The sequence below is a fragment of the Lissotriton helveticus genome, chromosome 1_1 (genome assembly GCF_964261635.1).
Source record: "Lissotriton helveticus chromosome 1_1, aLisHel1.1, whole genome shotgun sequence".
Lineage (NCBI taxonomy): Eukaryota > Metazoa > Chordata > Amphibia > Caudata > Salamandridae > Lissotriton > Lissotriton helveticus.
The window spans coordinates 1,798,830,448-1,798,845,486 of NC_136057.1; the positions used below are offsets into that span (position 1 = coordinate 1,798,830,448).

Here is a 15,039-nt window from a genome sequence, read left to right on the forward strand (position 1 = left end):
CCGTGAAAAGCTGTGGTTACTGTGCAATTACTATGAAGATTTACTGAGGTGCACTACACGAGAATATGTAGGATGGATCTATTGCTCCGTGATTCAAAAGTGTTTCCTACCCCAGTGGAGATGTACTCTCTCTTGCAAGTGCCACCTCGCAGAATTTTCACCGACACTTGAAACAGGACTCAATATCATCCTCGTGCAAAGACTGTTTCAAGGACAAGGTGTGCATCTAGTGTGTACTCATGACCGTCGACACTTGACTGCCCAATAAGACGAGAATAACAGATTTATGAAAGGAAAATGTTTCCTCAACTGAGATCTGAGTCTGTAGAATATTTCCAAAGTCTCAAAGCTTTCTGTAGATATGGAAAATTAGACATTTACTAGTTGCTTCAGTTATACCCACCACCAGGAGAGAGGAGAGTGCTTTTTCGGTTCAGTGATTCTAGTTGGTTTTAATTTAGCAGCAAAGAGTACTTGTTCCCTCCTCCTTTATGTGAACTTTTTTTAGGCTCGGTTTGCCGCTTTTAATACTGTGACTGGGGTGGCTTCTCAGATAGTAAAACAGTTTTATTGTTCTGAAGAGGGTTAATCTTATGCATGGGAGACAATAGACTGGACTTCCCTACACTTGCAGAAGAATCAGTGCCTGTGCTCATCTCCGTGCTTGTAACAGCCAAGGTGCACACCAATTTTTCGGTGCTTCCTACTTACCGTCTGATCCACCATCAAAATGAATTAACAACTATACTTTGGCCTGTGAGAGTCAATAAATGTTATTTTGTTTTCTTGTAAAGGAAACCAAGTGGACGTAGATATTTTGTACCAGACAATACCGATCACCGCAGAGAAACAGCAAATTCCCATGCTTCAAACATTTCCTAGGCAGTTTCTTTTTACAGGCACATCCTGAAATCAAACATTTCCTAGGCAGTTTCTTTTCACAGGCACATCCTGAAATCTATGCTTGTGGTCAGGGAGCGGGCCAGAGGAACGAAAAGCTCTCCAGAGCCTATAGTACTCCTTGTTCAAGATTACTCCATGGAAATAAAAGGCACCTGTAACCATTGAACCTTTCTTTTGAAAATGGTCAATAAACCCCTCTAGGCATGCTATCCATTTCAAGTAGGTGCTGGTGGCGTATTCAGCATAGCCACTGTATAGTGTGATGGTCTGTTTTAACTATGGATTTAGTTACAAAGACTTACAGAAACAATTCCTCATGGTCCAATCAATTGAAAGTCTTTCTAGTTTGTGGCATAGATGGCTTCTTTCGTAGCAACTTTCAAGAAAAGTAACAACAGAAAGTGCTTTCGCATTCATTTGTACTCATATAGGACACACCTAAGACCACACCAGGTGCACTTTCTACAGGGAAAATGGTACGGGGGTATTAGTATAACAGCGCAGCAATGGAGGACAGAATGACTGCTTTGCACAGAGACTAGTGGCTTTGCTAAAATTTGCTCCCCAGGACCACTTGCCAATACTTTGTGGTCAGACCTCTAGTGGTTATAAATTCTGTGATATGGAAGAAGTCTTCCTTACCTTGGTCGATCTAAATGGAGGTTGGGAAGAAGATGCACGGAGGACAGGATGCACATTGCATCGGGTAACCAGACAGAATCATTTTAGATCATGTTGAAATCATGACTCAATCCCCCTTGTGCTTTTTCTCAATCTTGCACTTTTTCTTTCTCAAGGGGATCCAGGGCCTCGCTTGTCTCTTGGTGGGCAGCCTATAAACAGAGTGGTTTGGATTCACATTTTACACTAATACACGGCTTCTCAAACTGGTTTAAAATTATATGCGAGTTATCATCTTTATAAAACATTTACCACTGACTGCTGCACCTTAAGGCAGCCCAAAACCGGACATTAAAACTGATCGCTCTACTTACAGTTTTTAGTCATGTATCGCTCTTGATCATCTTCAGACTCCATCCCTCTTTGCTGCAGCGGTCACTGATAATGCAATTGTATCTTTCTGAGAACTTATGTTCCTTCAAGACAGCGGTCCTTCCAGTCCGTGGCCCGCATCTCCGTTTGCCCAATCTAGGGCTTAAGGTCTCGGGCGGCTGGAAGTCTCTTGAAGTTGATCTTCTAAGTTCGAAGGCAGCATTGGTCCCTTCGACTTCAGGGCTGGGTATGCGGCCTCCTGGACAGGCTTCTCCCGAAAGCAACATTGTATCCTGCTTCCTGGAGGCATTACCTCTTCATTCTGTCCCCTCCCACTGTTGGTGTCCAGGGGTTGCGGTACCAGCCACTTAGTGCACTTGGTCATCAACAGAAGTAGTGCAACAGGTTGATAATATAATTTTGAAACAATGTTACACGACCCTTCATACTTCTACAGAGAAACATCAACTCCCCTACCCCATCTCTTTGTCAGGGAATGTCCCCATGTTGCTATTCCTGAGAGGGTGCACTGTGTAACAAAGAAGTACACTGGGCCCATTCTGCAAATGTTATTGTATTTGTATTTATAGAGTTATTACTACCCCTAACAAATCCTCGAAGTGATTTTCAGCGAGTAGCACACTACTCCAGAGCACGCTATTCCGGAACCCAAAAGGATTAGTATAGGGAAATATGAGTATAGTATCAGTATAGGGAGGTGCAAGTTAATTTGAGCGGAGGGGATCACTGACATAATATCGACGGACATATATATCGACCAGCAAAAATATCGATGACAAAATATCGACAGACAGAAAATCGAGTTTGTATCTACAAACAGGAAAGTACAAAAATATCGAGTACAAAATATCGTTTACAAAAATATAGTTTATAAAAATAAACAGTGTTAAATAAAATTATTAGTAAAAATTAATTACTAAAATATACTTAAAAATACTTAATGTAACTTATAATAATTAAATAATTAATGAAAGTTATAAAAAAAAATTACAATCATATTTGTTAAAACATATATATAGTAACATAATATAATTAAATTATATCCAATATTATTACCGTACGATAGCAGAAGTGTAAAAAATACTATTCCCACTCCAAAGAGTGCAACAGTAGGGAAAGCGTTGGATAGCGTAGGGGTAAAAATTACTATTCCCACTCCAAATAGTGCAACAGTAGGGAAAGCGTTGGATAGCGTAGGGGTTAAAATTACTATTCCCACTCCAGTGAGTGCAACAGTAGGGAAAGAGGTGGATAGCGTAGGGGTAAATATTACTATTCCCACTCCAAATAGTGCAACAGTAGGGAAAGCGTTGGATAGCGTAGGGGTTAAAATTACTATTCCCACTCCAAAGAGTGCAACAGTAGGGAAAGCGTTGGATAGCGTAGGGGTAAAAATTACTATTCCCACTCCAGTGAGTGCAACAGTAGGGAAAGCGTTGGATAGCGTAGGGGTAAAAATTACTATTCCCACTCCAGTGAGTGCAACAGTAGGGAAAGCGTTGGATAGCGTAGGGGTTAAAATTACTATTCCCACTCCAGTGGGTGCAACAGTAGGGAAAGCGTTGGATAGCGTAGGGGTTAAAATTACTATTCCCACTCCAGTGGGTGCAACAGTAGGGAAAGTGTTGGATAGCGTAGGGGTAAACATTACTATTCCCACTCTAGTGGGTGCAACAGTAGAGAAACCGTTGGATAGCGTAGGGGTAAAAATTACTATTCCCACTCCAGTGGGTGCAACAGTAGGGAAAGCGTTGGATAGCGTAGGGGTTAACATTACTATTCCCACTCCAGTGGGTGCAACAGTAGGGAAAGCGTTGGATAGCGTAGGGGTAAAAATTACTATTCCCACTCCAGTGGGTGCAACAGCAGGGAAAGCGTTGGATAGCGTAGGGGTAAAAATTACTATTCCCACTCCAAAGAGTGCAACAGTAGGGAAAACGTTGGATAGCGTAGGGGTAAAAATTACTATTCCCACTCCAGTAAGTACAACAGTAGGAAAAGCGTTGTATAGCTTAGGGGTAAAAATTACTATTCCCACTCCAGAGGGTGCAACCGTAGGGAAAGCGTTGGATAGCGTAGGGGTAAAAATTACTATTCCAACTCCAAAGAGTGCAACAGTAGGGAAAGCGTTGGATAGCGTAGGGGTAAAAATTACTATTCCCACTCCAAATAGTGCAACAGTAGGGAAAGTGTTGGATAGCGTAGGGGTTAAAATTACTATTCCCACTCCAGTGAGTGCAACAGTAGGGAAAGCGTTGGATAGCGTAGGGGTTAAAATTACTATTCCCACTCCAGTGAGTGCAACAGTAGGGAAAGCGTTGGATAGCGTAGGGGTTAAAATTACTATTCCCACTCCAGTGAGTGCAACAGTAGGGAAAGCGTTGGATAGCGTAGGGGTAAAAAATACTATTCCCACTCCAGAGAGTGCAATAGTAGGGAAATTAAATACTTCATATATTATTTCAATAAATATAAATTAATATGTATAAAAAATTAATTAAAAGTAATTACCAATTTAATATAATATAATAATGAATCAATTAATATTCCAAATTAAAATTAATTATAACATTTCTTTACCTATTAATACAAATTAATTACAATTTAACAATTAATAATGTAACATTTAAAAATTAATTAACAATTAATTCAAATTACATACATTTAAATAAATTGATTTATTTAATTAAATATAAATGAATTACTTCCCACCCTATTCCCCTATAAACCCACAACCCACTACAGAAAATAAATTAGTAAAATTAACATAATTAGCAATTAATCAATTAAATAAAATTAATTTGCAATTCAATTTTAATTAATTACCCTTAAAAAATTAATTAACAAGTAATTCTAAAACAATAACAATAAATATTTTAACATATTTAATTATAAATAAATTACTTCCCACCGAATTCCCATATAAACCCACAACCCGCTACAGAAAATAAATTAGTAAAATTAACATAATTAGCAATTAATCCATTAATTATAAATAATTGCCAATTAAAATTTAATTAATTACCAAATATACATTATTTAACAATTAATTAAAAATGAATACCAATAAATAAATTTACATATTTAATTAATTATAATTAAATTACTTCCCACCCTATTCCCCTATACATCCACAACCCGCTACAGAAAATAAATTAGTAAAATTAACATATTTAACAATTAATCAATTAATTAAAAAATTAATTGCCAATTACATTTTAATTAATTACCCAATATAAATTATTAACACTGAATTAAATATGAATACCAATAAATAAATTAACATATTTAATTAATTATAATTAAATTACTTCCCACCCTATTCCCCTAAAAAACCCACAACCCGCTACAGAATTAAATTACGCAAAAATTTAAAAAACAAATTTCATTAATTAAAATAAATTATAACATAAATACACACTTTTCACACATATAATAACATCAAAACACTAGAAAAAATTCGATATTATTAAAAATTCGATAATTTTAATAACCTATATGAAATACTTCGATATTTGAACTGCCTATATTTTTAACATTCAATATTAAATTGCTTCCCTTAAGAACGATATTTTTGATGTCTATATTCTGTCCAGTCGATATTTTGTCCATTCTATATTTAAAACTCGATATTATGTCCATTCGATATTTTGTAGTCGATATTATGTCCGTTTACCGATGCAATGTGTGATTAGGGGACTATGGCAATGGCACTCTGCATTAAACTGAAATACTGTGATCCACTGCAGACACTATATAGAACAGGAGTAACTCTCACTACACTGCAATAACACTAGAAGCATGCATAGTAGTTCTTTGTAATTACACTACAGTCACACTGCACAAAATATTCACTTAAAATGAGTTTACTCTGTAATTTTACTGCAGTCGGGCTATATAACATTCATACATGACTGCGGTTATTCTCTAATTTCACCCCAGTCATACTACACAATATAATCACCTCCACTGGAATACCTGTACCTTCAGTGTAGTTGTACAGTACAATATACTCACCTACACTGCAGTTACTTCAATAATACGGCACCGTACACTCATCTATAGTTCGGTTCCTCAGTAAATACACTGGGAATAATCTGTTTTGACACTGCTGTCACACTGTACATTATAGTAACCTGGAGATTATTCTGTAATTACACTACATTTACACTAGACAGTGAAAAGGACTAAAATAAAGTTTCTCCAGAATAACAACACAATCACACTGCATGGTGTATCCAGCTACAGTGGAGTTACTCTAAATATACTGCAGTCACACACTATTAAACACTCACCTTCACTGCAGCAACTCTTTTGTAGTTGTTGAGCGCTAAACTATCACCTGAAGGTTTCTAGGTGCTAATAAACCATGGTGTGTGCCAGACAGCTCTGCAAAGACAAGTGTGGAGGTTAGAAAAGAAACTAAGGACTGGGATACAGAGAGGCCTTCAACAATTTCGTAAAATTTGACAATGAATTCTCTGGTCGCCATTTCAATGGCGTGCAATTCCACAGAAGTGTGGGGCCAGAAAAGCAATCATATTGAATGTAATATTGATAATAATACTGTGTTAGCCACTCGCAATGGAGTTTCATTACGTTGGTTTCACGTCAGCTTTGACATTTGTTTGGATGACTCTGCTAATGATGTTGACATCAAGGAAACTTTCCTAGGTATATCATGTGGGATTAAAGAACACTTAAGTAGATCTATGCCTCAGCCTAGTTTTTATAGTCCAGGGTTTTTTTAATTGCAATTTCTCCAAGTACCTCATGGCAGCCCATCACAAGATTCCACGCTGCACTTTGGAATGCACAGCCATGAGTGCAGTTTAGCGCTGAAACTAAGGAATAAATAACTAACGAACGTGGTCTGGGAATCTTCGTTTGACTCAACCTTGACCAAAGATTACTCAGCTTTCTGGCGCTTAATAAGCGCCCCTATATTAAAGGTCGATTTTCCACCCAGACTAGAGGTGGCCAGCATTGAGTCTGATTTTGGGGCCCACTTTTCAAAGATCAACTCTACCTCTAGTGCGCAGACCCAGGGGCCCGGTCCTATAACTGCTGAGGGCTTAGTATAAGACACCAGAAACTTATTTTTTACACTGGATAAGGCACTTATGAGCAGCAAAAGTAGCAAAGTACCTGGATTGGATGGCATCCCAATCAATCTTTGTAAGGTCCAATTTTGACCAGGGTGTTAGGGGCTTGTTGTTGTTCTGGTATACTGAACACCTGGTTAGAGTCTGTAATTGTGCCCATCTATAAGAAAGGGGAACAGTCAAATCCAGCTTGTTATTGTCCAATATCATTACTTGACTCCCTGGTGAAAGTCATAGGGAGAATATTAATAGACAGATTAGAACAGTGGGCTGATACCAACGAAAACCTTTCAGACTTGCAATATGGCTTCCGTACAGGTCTTGGGACAATTCAACAGAGGGTAAATCTCAATCTGATAATTGGAAAATATACCTCAATAAAAAAGGTCGGTCAATTTTAGCATTTGTTGACTTGTTGAATGCATTTAATTGAGTTCTCCACAACAAACTGTGAGAAATTTTGTTTGAGCTTGGGTGGATCTCCTGATAATATCCCTCCTTAGAGAAATGTATTCTGGGGCAGGGCAAGTGTGCTCTATGGATCCAGGGGTGAATGTACTCACACTTTTGATCTTAAGTGAGGAGTTAGGCAGGGTTGTGCCCTTGTGCACTTCTGGTTACTCTGTACATTAATAGTGTGGGCAGATTGGTCACAGACACATCCCTTGTCTGCTCTATAACGCCGCAGCTGACGTACTCATGTCCCGTACCTAAGTGGGGTTGCAGCGGTTACTTCCCTGCTTTTTCAACCATATTAGGCCTTGCTTTCAATGTTAATTTAGGGAAAACTTTAAGATTGAAATATGGGAAAAAAAGCCATGAAGTGCCATGATGTTGTGGTTGACAATGTCAAGCTAAGCTTCACTCCCCCCTTCTCTTATCTAGGAATTTTATTCGAGACACCAGACTCAAGGAATTATGCTGTAAACAAGTTGCACTTCATTAAGTCTACTTCAGGGTTGCTAAACTTAGCCATCAAGCTTTGCAAAAAATTGGTGAGGAAGATTCTAACTAAATCAAAAGCTATGTGTACGTTGGCAGCTCTGTATAGGGCAGGAATTTTGTGATATAACATCAACTGGCTCAAAATGCTAGATAATTCCATTTCTAGCAATCTTTTGTCTGTCCCTAAGAGCTGTTCTTCTTTTCTATGACAAACTGAACTTGGGGTTTCGTTTTTAACTGACCTGATTAGAATGCTCAAATGCAAACAAGACCTGTTCCATAAGGCTTATGCAATCTAAAATGTGGCCGAAGACTTTTTCTTTTTATATCCACGATAGTCACTCCTTCCTATTTGCAAGGTAGTGTCATACCACTTTGTTTGCCTACTTTTTTATAAAATAGTATCTTTTATCAAATGACAGTCATACCCCATCAATTCTTAGAAGACCGGTACTGATGGTATATATACCCAAAAACACACCCATAAATAAATGCAGCCGGTTTTAAATTCCTGAATAAACGCACAAGAAAATAATAAAATTGGTAATCTGTGCGTTTTATCTCAGTTTTTATACTGTATTGGGTCTTGTTTTTGGTGGATATAAAAAGAAAAAGTCTACGGCCACATTTGAGATTGGATAAGCCTTATGGAACAGGTCTTGTTTGCATTTGATAATTAGAGAGGAGGGCGACCTGTTCCATGTGTTCCCTCTACAGCTCCGTATTGACAGAACTGATTAGAATGCTGCCAATGTTATTATGGCTTAATGTATGGACCGGTGAAGATACAGTTTTAAGTCGCAAGATTATTAATTGATTTTCATAAACTGACCTGGTTACATTTAATCCGCTAGATCAAATTTGTGAAACAGACTTGTTTGGAACTGGGTCCCGTGGAATATTTAAGAGATGTCTGCCATACTTCACTCCAGTAATAGAAGCACATTTTCTGCTTTTGCTGGAAAAACGAAGATGATCTCGGGAATGGGTGAAACCCAGAGTTGTCAATAAACAGATGATACTTGTTACAAATGGCTTGCAGCCATATCTTAATTCTGTGCAGAAATGTATTCATATATTCGTTTTTACGCATTTTAAATTGGATACCTTTTACCAGCTAATCACATTTCCTAATATTAATAACTGGTCAGAAGTTTTCTTTTATTGCCTCTGTGGCGATTTATCTAGCCAATGTACTTTGCACATTATGTTCTTTTGTACTTTTTTATAAGGTTCCTGGGAAACGTTTTATATTGCCTATTTTATGTGATCAACCATTTTAAACAATGTCGACCTGCATTACTGTTTTTGCAACTCACTTCTTGATCAATTTTCTGCAGAATTTCCACCTTCTATAGTCTGTAATTCAACTTAGAGAGAATGGCTATCTAGATAGGAGGGTTTACTGACCATTTTAGAGCTCAATTGCTCATGATTGTGATTGCGTAAACTATTTAGTATCACTATTCTTTCATGGTTTCTTTTATGAAAATTGAATAAAGCTTATTTTGACTGATTGATTGACTAAACTTTTCTTAAATATCTGGTGCCTTTTTCAGGTCTTACGGGTAAATCGCTAGTTTTTCCAGAGGCAACCAGCAACAGCTATGTCATCCTGACCCCGGAGACAAGCAAGAAGCTCAGGGCGTTCACGCTGTGCATGCGCATCTCCATGCCTCCGCAGCCCAAGGGGCGGGAGACTATCCTGTTCTCCTACCGCACCCTCTACTATGATGCGCTCAACCTGTGGCTGGAGAAGAATGGTCGACTTGGATTTTACATGAGCGGTGATGGTGTATACTTTCAGATACCCAAGATGGGGCCGAAATGGACACACCTCTGCCTGGCATGGGACTCGCTACTTGGCCGTGTTCAAGCCTTTGTAAATGGTGTGCCGACCAGGCCTCGTCGCTACAGGAGTGGCCACAGCGTGAACACTGGTGGTGTTTTTATGCTGGGGCAGGACCCAGATTCTTTCTTGGGTGATTTTGATGCTGATCAAAGCTTCGTAGGGGAAATCAAGGACCTATACATGTGGAACAGGAAGCTGCACAAAGGCATGATCAGGCGGGTGTTCCAGGGAGAACACATTCCGGAAAGCAAAGTCTTCGACTGGAGGTCCCTGTCATACAAGACCCAAGGGAACGTGCAAATCAAAGAGAGCGAAAAGAGTGATTGATTGGGTGAGGTATGAAAGTGCCAGCAGAGGGGGCTAGGAAGCAGAGGGATGATGGGTATCTCCCTGTATTTTTTTCTATCAGATCAAAAGATTACTACGAAGCTGAAAATAAAGCAATGTATCCCTGGAAGTGTGTTTTTTGTTTCTTCTTCAAGTGAGTGGGGGTCTCTGGGTGTGGCTGATATCAGAGGCTGCTGCAGTGCACATTTTGGATGGCACCCTCATAACGCAAACATATATACACTGCTGTACCATGAAGACCTTATGGGTCACCCTCACTGCTTATATTAACCTGTGGCTGTTCCTTGAAGCCCTTGTGTGCAACCTTCAGTGCTGGGATACACTCTTCTGTTCAGTAACTCACCATCGGGTAAGGGTGTACTCGCTAATACCCCATGCATATTTGTGATGTAAACCTGTACTAAGATATACTCACTGTTGGCCCATACAAATCTGTGGTGGAATCCACAGAGCTGGGATATGCATCCTAATGTCCTACACATAGAACTGATGTGTTACCCAAGGACGACACCCCAGCTAAGAGACCGACTCTGCTATTCTGGTGCAGCTGTAGAAGATCGCTGTTGTGGTGCCAAGATATAGACTCCGCTGCCGCAGTGCAGACCACGAGTGCCAACCTTAGTTTTAGGAAATATGAACTGCTCTCCCATGCAGGCCTTGTGTCCCCCCTGTAGCTCATTTTTAGAATATAACCACAGCTTTTTTAGTGCAGATGGGGGAGCTCACATTTATATCACTAAGATACACCCACTGTTGTGCAGTGGTTGACCTAGGTCGCCATTCAGTGTGGGAGGATACACACATGATTTTGTCAGAGACACATTTATGATGTTATGGTATTAGCACTGCTGACCCTGTGCTATGACCAGTGCCGACCAGTGGCTTAATCCGCAGAGCAGAGATTTGAACAGAGCTGCCCCATTCAGACCCAGGCTGCCATTGTGAGTGCAAGCCTGTACTTGTCAGATTCAGACCTGGTATGCCACCAATGAGGGCTACATGAACGAACTGCTGTTTGGTGTCGACCTTGTGGTGTTGCATCAATGCCCAGACATCTCCATTCTGGTGCAGATGTTGGGGCTGGTGGTAGCATACTTTATGATGCTAAGATATGCACAATGCAACAGTGCAAACTGGCAGCACCAGCCTCAGTTCCTGGATATGCTCAGCACTGTCTATTGCACATCTGTGGTAAGTATTTATAAGGAAGTATATATTTATTATTCATATATATGTAAAAATATATATACACACACATATATATATATATATATATTTTTTTTTTTTTTAATTAACTTTTTCTGCTGTGGAAAAGCTGCAATTGGGCAGGCAGTATAAAGGGGGTTGTTTATGCGGCGATTGATTACAACACGCTTCTGAAGCTGAAGTGTGGAAGGATGAACAGTACCCTACATACGCCACACCGACACCACGACTTGCTCGACTCCATATATGAGCGAGAGAGAGAAAAACTGGCTTTGCCATTTATGTTAGTGCTTTGTACAACCTTGTGATGGCTTTTCTAGCACAGCCTATGTCTAGCATTGTTTCTAGGACCGTAAGTGTTGGAGGGTGTGGGCGTTGGGGTGCTGTGCATTGTGACCAGATGTTCCTAACATTGGTTAGAATTGCATTACACTTTCACAACTGAGCCCTTAGGATAGGGTATTTCTGCTGTAGCAAATATGCTTTATCACAATCACTGCCATTTTCGTGACAAAATAAGTTAAAGCTGCTTTTAATATGGACACCTTATCCTCGATGTAGGGACAGGTACTCTGCAGCTCCCAAGCACTGCAGCGCTTTGACCATAGCCATGACGAGTGTCTCCACCCGGTGAGGTCAACCACAGCTTCCCCACCCAACATCAATTTGCTTGAGTAACCCTGAGCATCACAGAGCTGGAAAAATAAAGACCGAGCCTTTCTTTCATTGGGAGTTTGTTTTTTAAGGCAGTATCCTGTCCCAGAGGGGGCTGGAAGGTGTTAAGTAGATCTCCTGTGCAGCACTATTTAGCTGCTATGTCTTCAAGAGAAAACCACCAGATGTCAATGGGATTCTGTGAACTGGATACCCTGCCAAAATTAGTGTCGAATGCAATTTAAATATTTCACAGTTTATTGCTCTTTGAATCGCCTATGGTAGTGGTTCTTAACCAGTGGCTCGAAGACACCTGGGGGTTTGCATCTGTTTTACAAAATTAAATAATACTGAAATTAATACATTAAAATTAGGAAAGTGTGTTCAAATAAAGAAACAGTTAAAAATGGTAATACTTTTTCTATATTTGATTGCGAATTAAAAAAGTTATTTCAACATTTCAGCATGTATTTTGTGTGTACTTGTTTTTGTATTTGTGTGTATTGTTTTGAGGTTCAAACCATAGACACTGCTTAGGCAGAGGGGCCCGCAGCTTCCAATAATGACTCATTGGAAGTCCCTGGATTCCAGTAATGCTTCATTGGGTGTCAACAGAAATCAAAAGGGTAAGAACTGCTGTCCTATGGAATATGGGCTGAGGTGCATCCATAACTACCTTAGATATCAGAAGCACGCTGGAGATTACCTTCATGTTATGTAGCCATCATTTAGTAGTACTAGCTAGAGATCTCAGGGGTCCCATCAGCTGTCCTTAGCTGACGGGTTACTATTTCCCTTAACCTTTCACTACTAGGGCTAATGAAGGATGAGGAGGGCCACACATGAGGGGCAATGCCCTTACTGGTCTTGGGTTAATAGCTGCCAAATAGAAATTCTGCTAAGTACTTGTGATCTGCTACTGCACCATCCGCCCGAGGGGTGGTTCAGAGGGACGGGCAGATGCTCCTTTACTGAATATGAGATATAAAAAGCCAGGATTTGCTGTGTAGACATAATGTAATCGTGAGTGCTTGGTTGGAGAATCTACTAGTTCAGTGAAATAAGCATACAATGGTCTTTGTGAAGAATTGCCTTTTTTGTATCGTCCATCTCATATCAAGTGACTGCTCCATGTACTTGGATTGACCAGATATTGAGAAGCGAAAACCGGGACAGGTTAGACATAAAAGTAGGACTATGGTCTTTCAAGTTAATTTTATGTCAGGCCTGTCCCAGTTTTTCAATATACATGTATATTTAAATGTATGTGTGTGTAAATATGACCTACTGGCGGTCGCCAGTAGGTAGTTATAGTTAAAACCTAGTTTCCATAGGAAATCCGCAACATTCTATTTGGAATAACTTTGGCGCTGGTGGGCGAATCTTCGCGAATTTCTCCAAGAATATGGCTTGCTCTGCTCCGCTCCTTCCCTGAAAGTTTGGGGGCGATTCGTGAAGTGGGGGCCGAGAAAAAAGGGAGGTCCCAAAATGTGTTTTCCCCATGCAATTTTCCATAGGACATTTAGCTAGGGCTACAGCCCGAACGGCTGAACGGAATTACACCAAAATTGGCAAAAAGGTAGAGTTTGGTTCACAGATCACGCTTTTTGTTAAATGGTGTAAATCCGTTCAGTAGTTCCTGAGAAAATCATAAGTAAACTCATAGATATATATTGGAGGTGTTACGGTAAGCTTACTGTACTCTGTACCTTCCCGAGCACGAGCTGCATGCTGATTGGATGTCAACTGTCTGTCAACACTCCAAACCAGGAAGCGTTGGCAGCCATCTTGTGCCTCGGTAGAAAGCGAGGCACAAGAAAGCTGAAAACAAACGCGCAAAACATGCAAAGGGGGCAGGGTAGAAACACGCTGACCCCCTAGGCCTGGTCAGGGGGTCCCACAAGAACCCCCAAGGCCAAAATAAAAAAAAATCACGGGGTACGCGTACGTACGGGTACCCCGTGGAAAAAAAAAAACCCGATGTGATTTTTTTTAAATTAGCCCCCAGGGGGACCAAATCCCGGGGGCATATTTTATAAAAAGTGTGGGGGGCCCCAATCCCCCCCCCCACACTGCCCCGGGGACCACCACCCCCCAGGGCAAAGTTAGTATGCTAGCGGGGGGCACACAGGTGTAAAAAGGGGCGTGGCCTCTTTACACCTCTCTGCAACGCAGCCCCCCTGGCGCACACTGGAGGTTCCTGGTGGGCTAGTTGGCCCCCAGGCACCCCCAGTATGCAAGGGGAATTAGTTCTCCCTCTGCAAACGCGCCAGGGGGCGGCATTGCAGAGAGGTGTAATGAGGCCATGCCCCTTTTTACACCTCTCTGCAACGCAGCCCCCTGGTGCATACTGGAGGTTCCTGGTGTGCTAGTTGGCCCCCGGGGACCCCCAGTATGCAAGGGGACTTAATCCCCCAACTTAGAACGCGTTACGGGCATGTTTGCACAGTGGTGAAGGTAGGGGGCGAGGCTTGAGGTAACATGTGTGCAAACACGCCCTGTGGCGCGTTTTAGGTTGGAGAATATATTCCTCTTCAATCCAGAGGTCCCCTAGGGGCCAACTAGTCCAACGGGTACCTCTAGTAAGTGCCACGGAGCTGCGTTGCAGAGTGTTGTAAAAAGGGGGCATGCCCTATGAACACCTCTCTACAACGCAGCTCTCTGGCACAAACTGGAGGTACCTGATGGGCTAGTTGGCTCACAGGTGACTTCAGGATTGAAGAGGAATATATTCTCCAATCTAAAACGCGCCACAGGGCGTGTTTGCACATATGTGTCCTCAGGCCCCGCCCCCTTTGTTCACTATTGAGCGAAATATTCCTCAAAAATCAGCCGAAGTACGAATTCTGATTTACTTACCTGTTATCACGAGAGACGTCAGTGCTGCGTCTTTGAGCCCAGGACGGACCCTGAAAAGTAAATGTAACCATACTTAAAGTAACTTGAATTTCCTTCCATAGGCTAACATTGACATGTTTTACTTGGAAATTCTTCTAAGTGTGGAGTTTTGGA

The 15,039-nt window shown here is 40.9% G+C and overlaps 1 protein-coding gene across 2 annotated transcripts in view; it reads left to right on the plus strand.

Moving 5' to 3' along the window:
• Positions 1 to 10,276, plus strand: part of LOC144752976 (pentraxin fusion protein-like) — a 220,368-nt gene extending 210,092 nt beyond the window's left edge. For both annotated transcript variants that reach the window (XM_078640788.1, XM_078640796.1), the window contains exon 16: positions 9,527 to 10,276. In XM_078640788.1, coding sequence (XP_078496914.1) covers positions 9,527 to 10,146 — 620 coding nt within the window. In that variant the 3' untranslated portion in view covers positions 10,147 to 10,276. The remainder of the gene's footprint in view (positions 1 to 9,526) is intronic.
• The last annotated feature ends 4,763 nt before the right edge of the window (positions 10,277 to 15,039 follow it).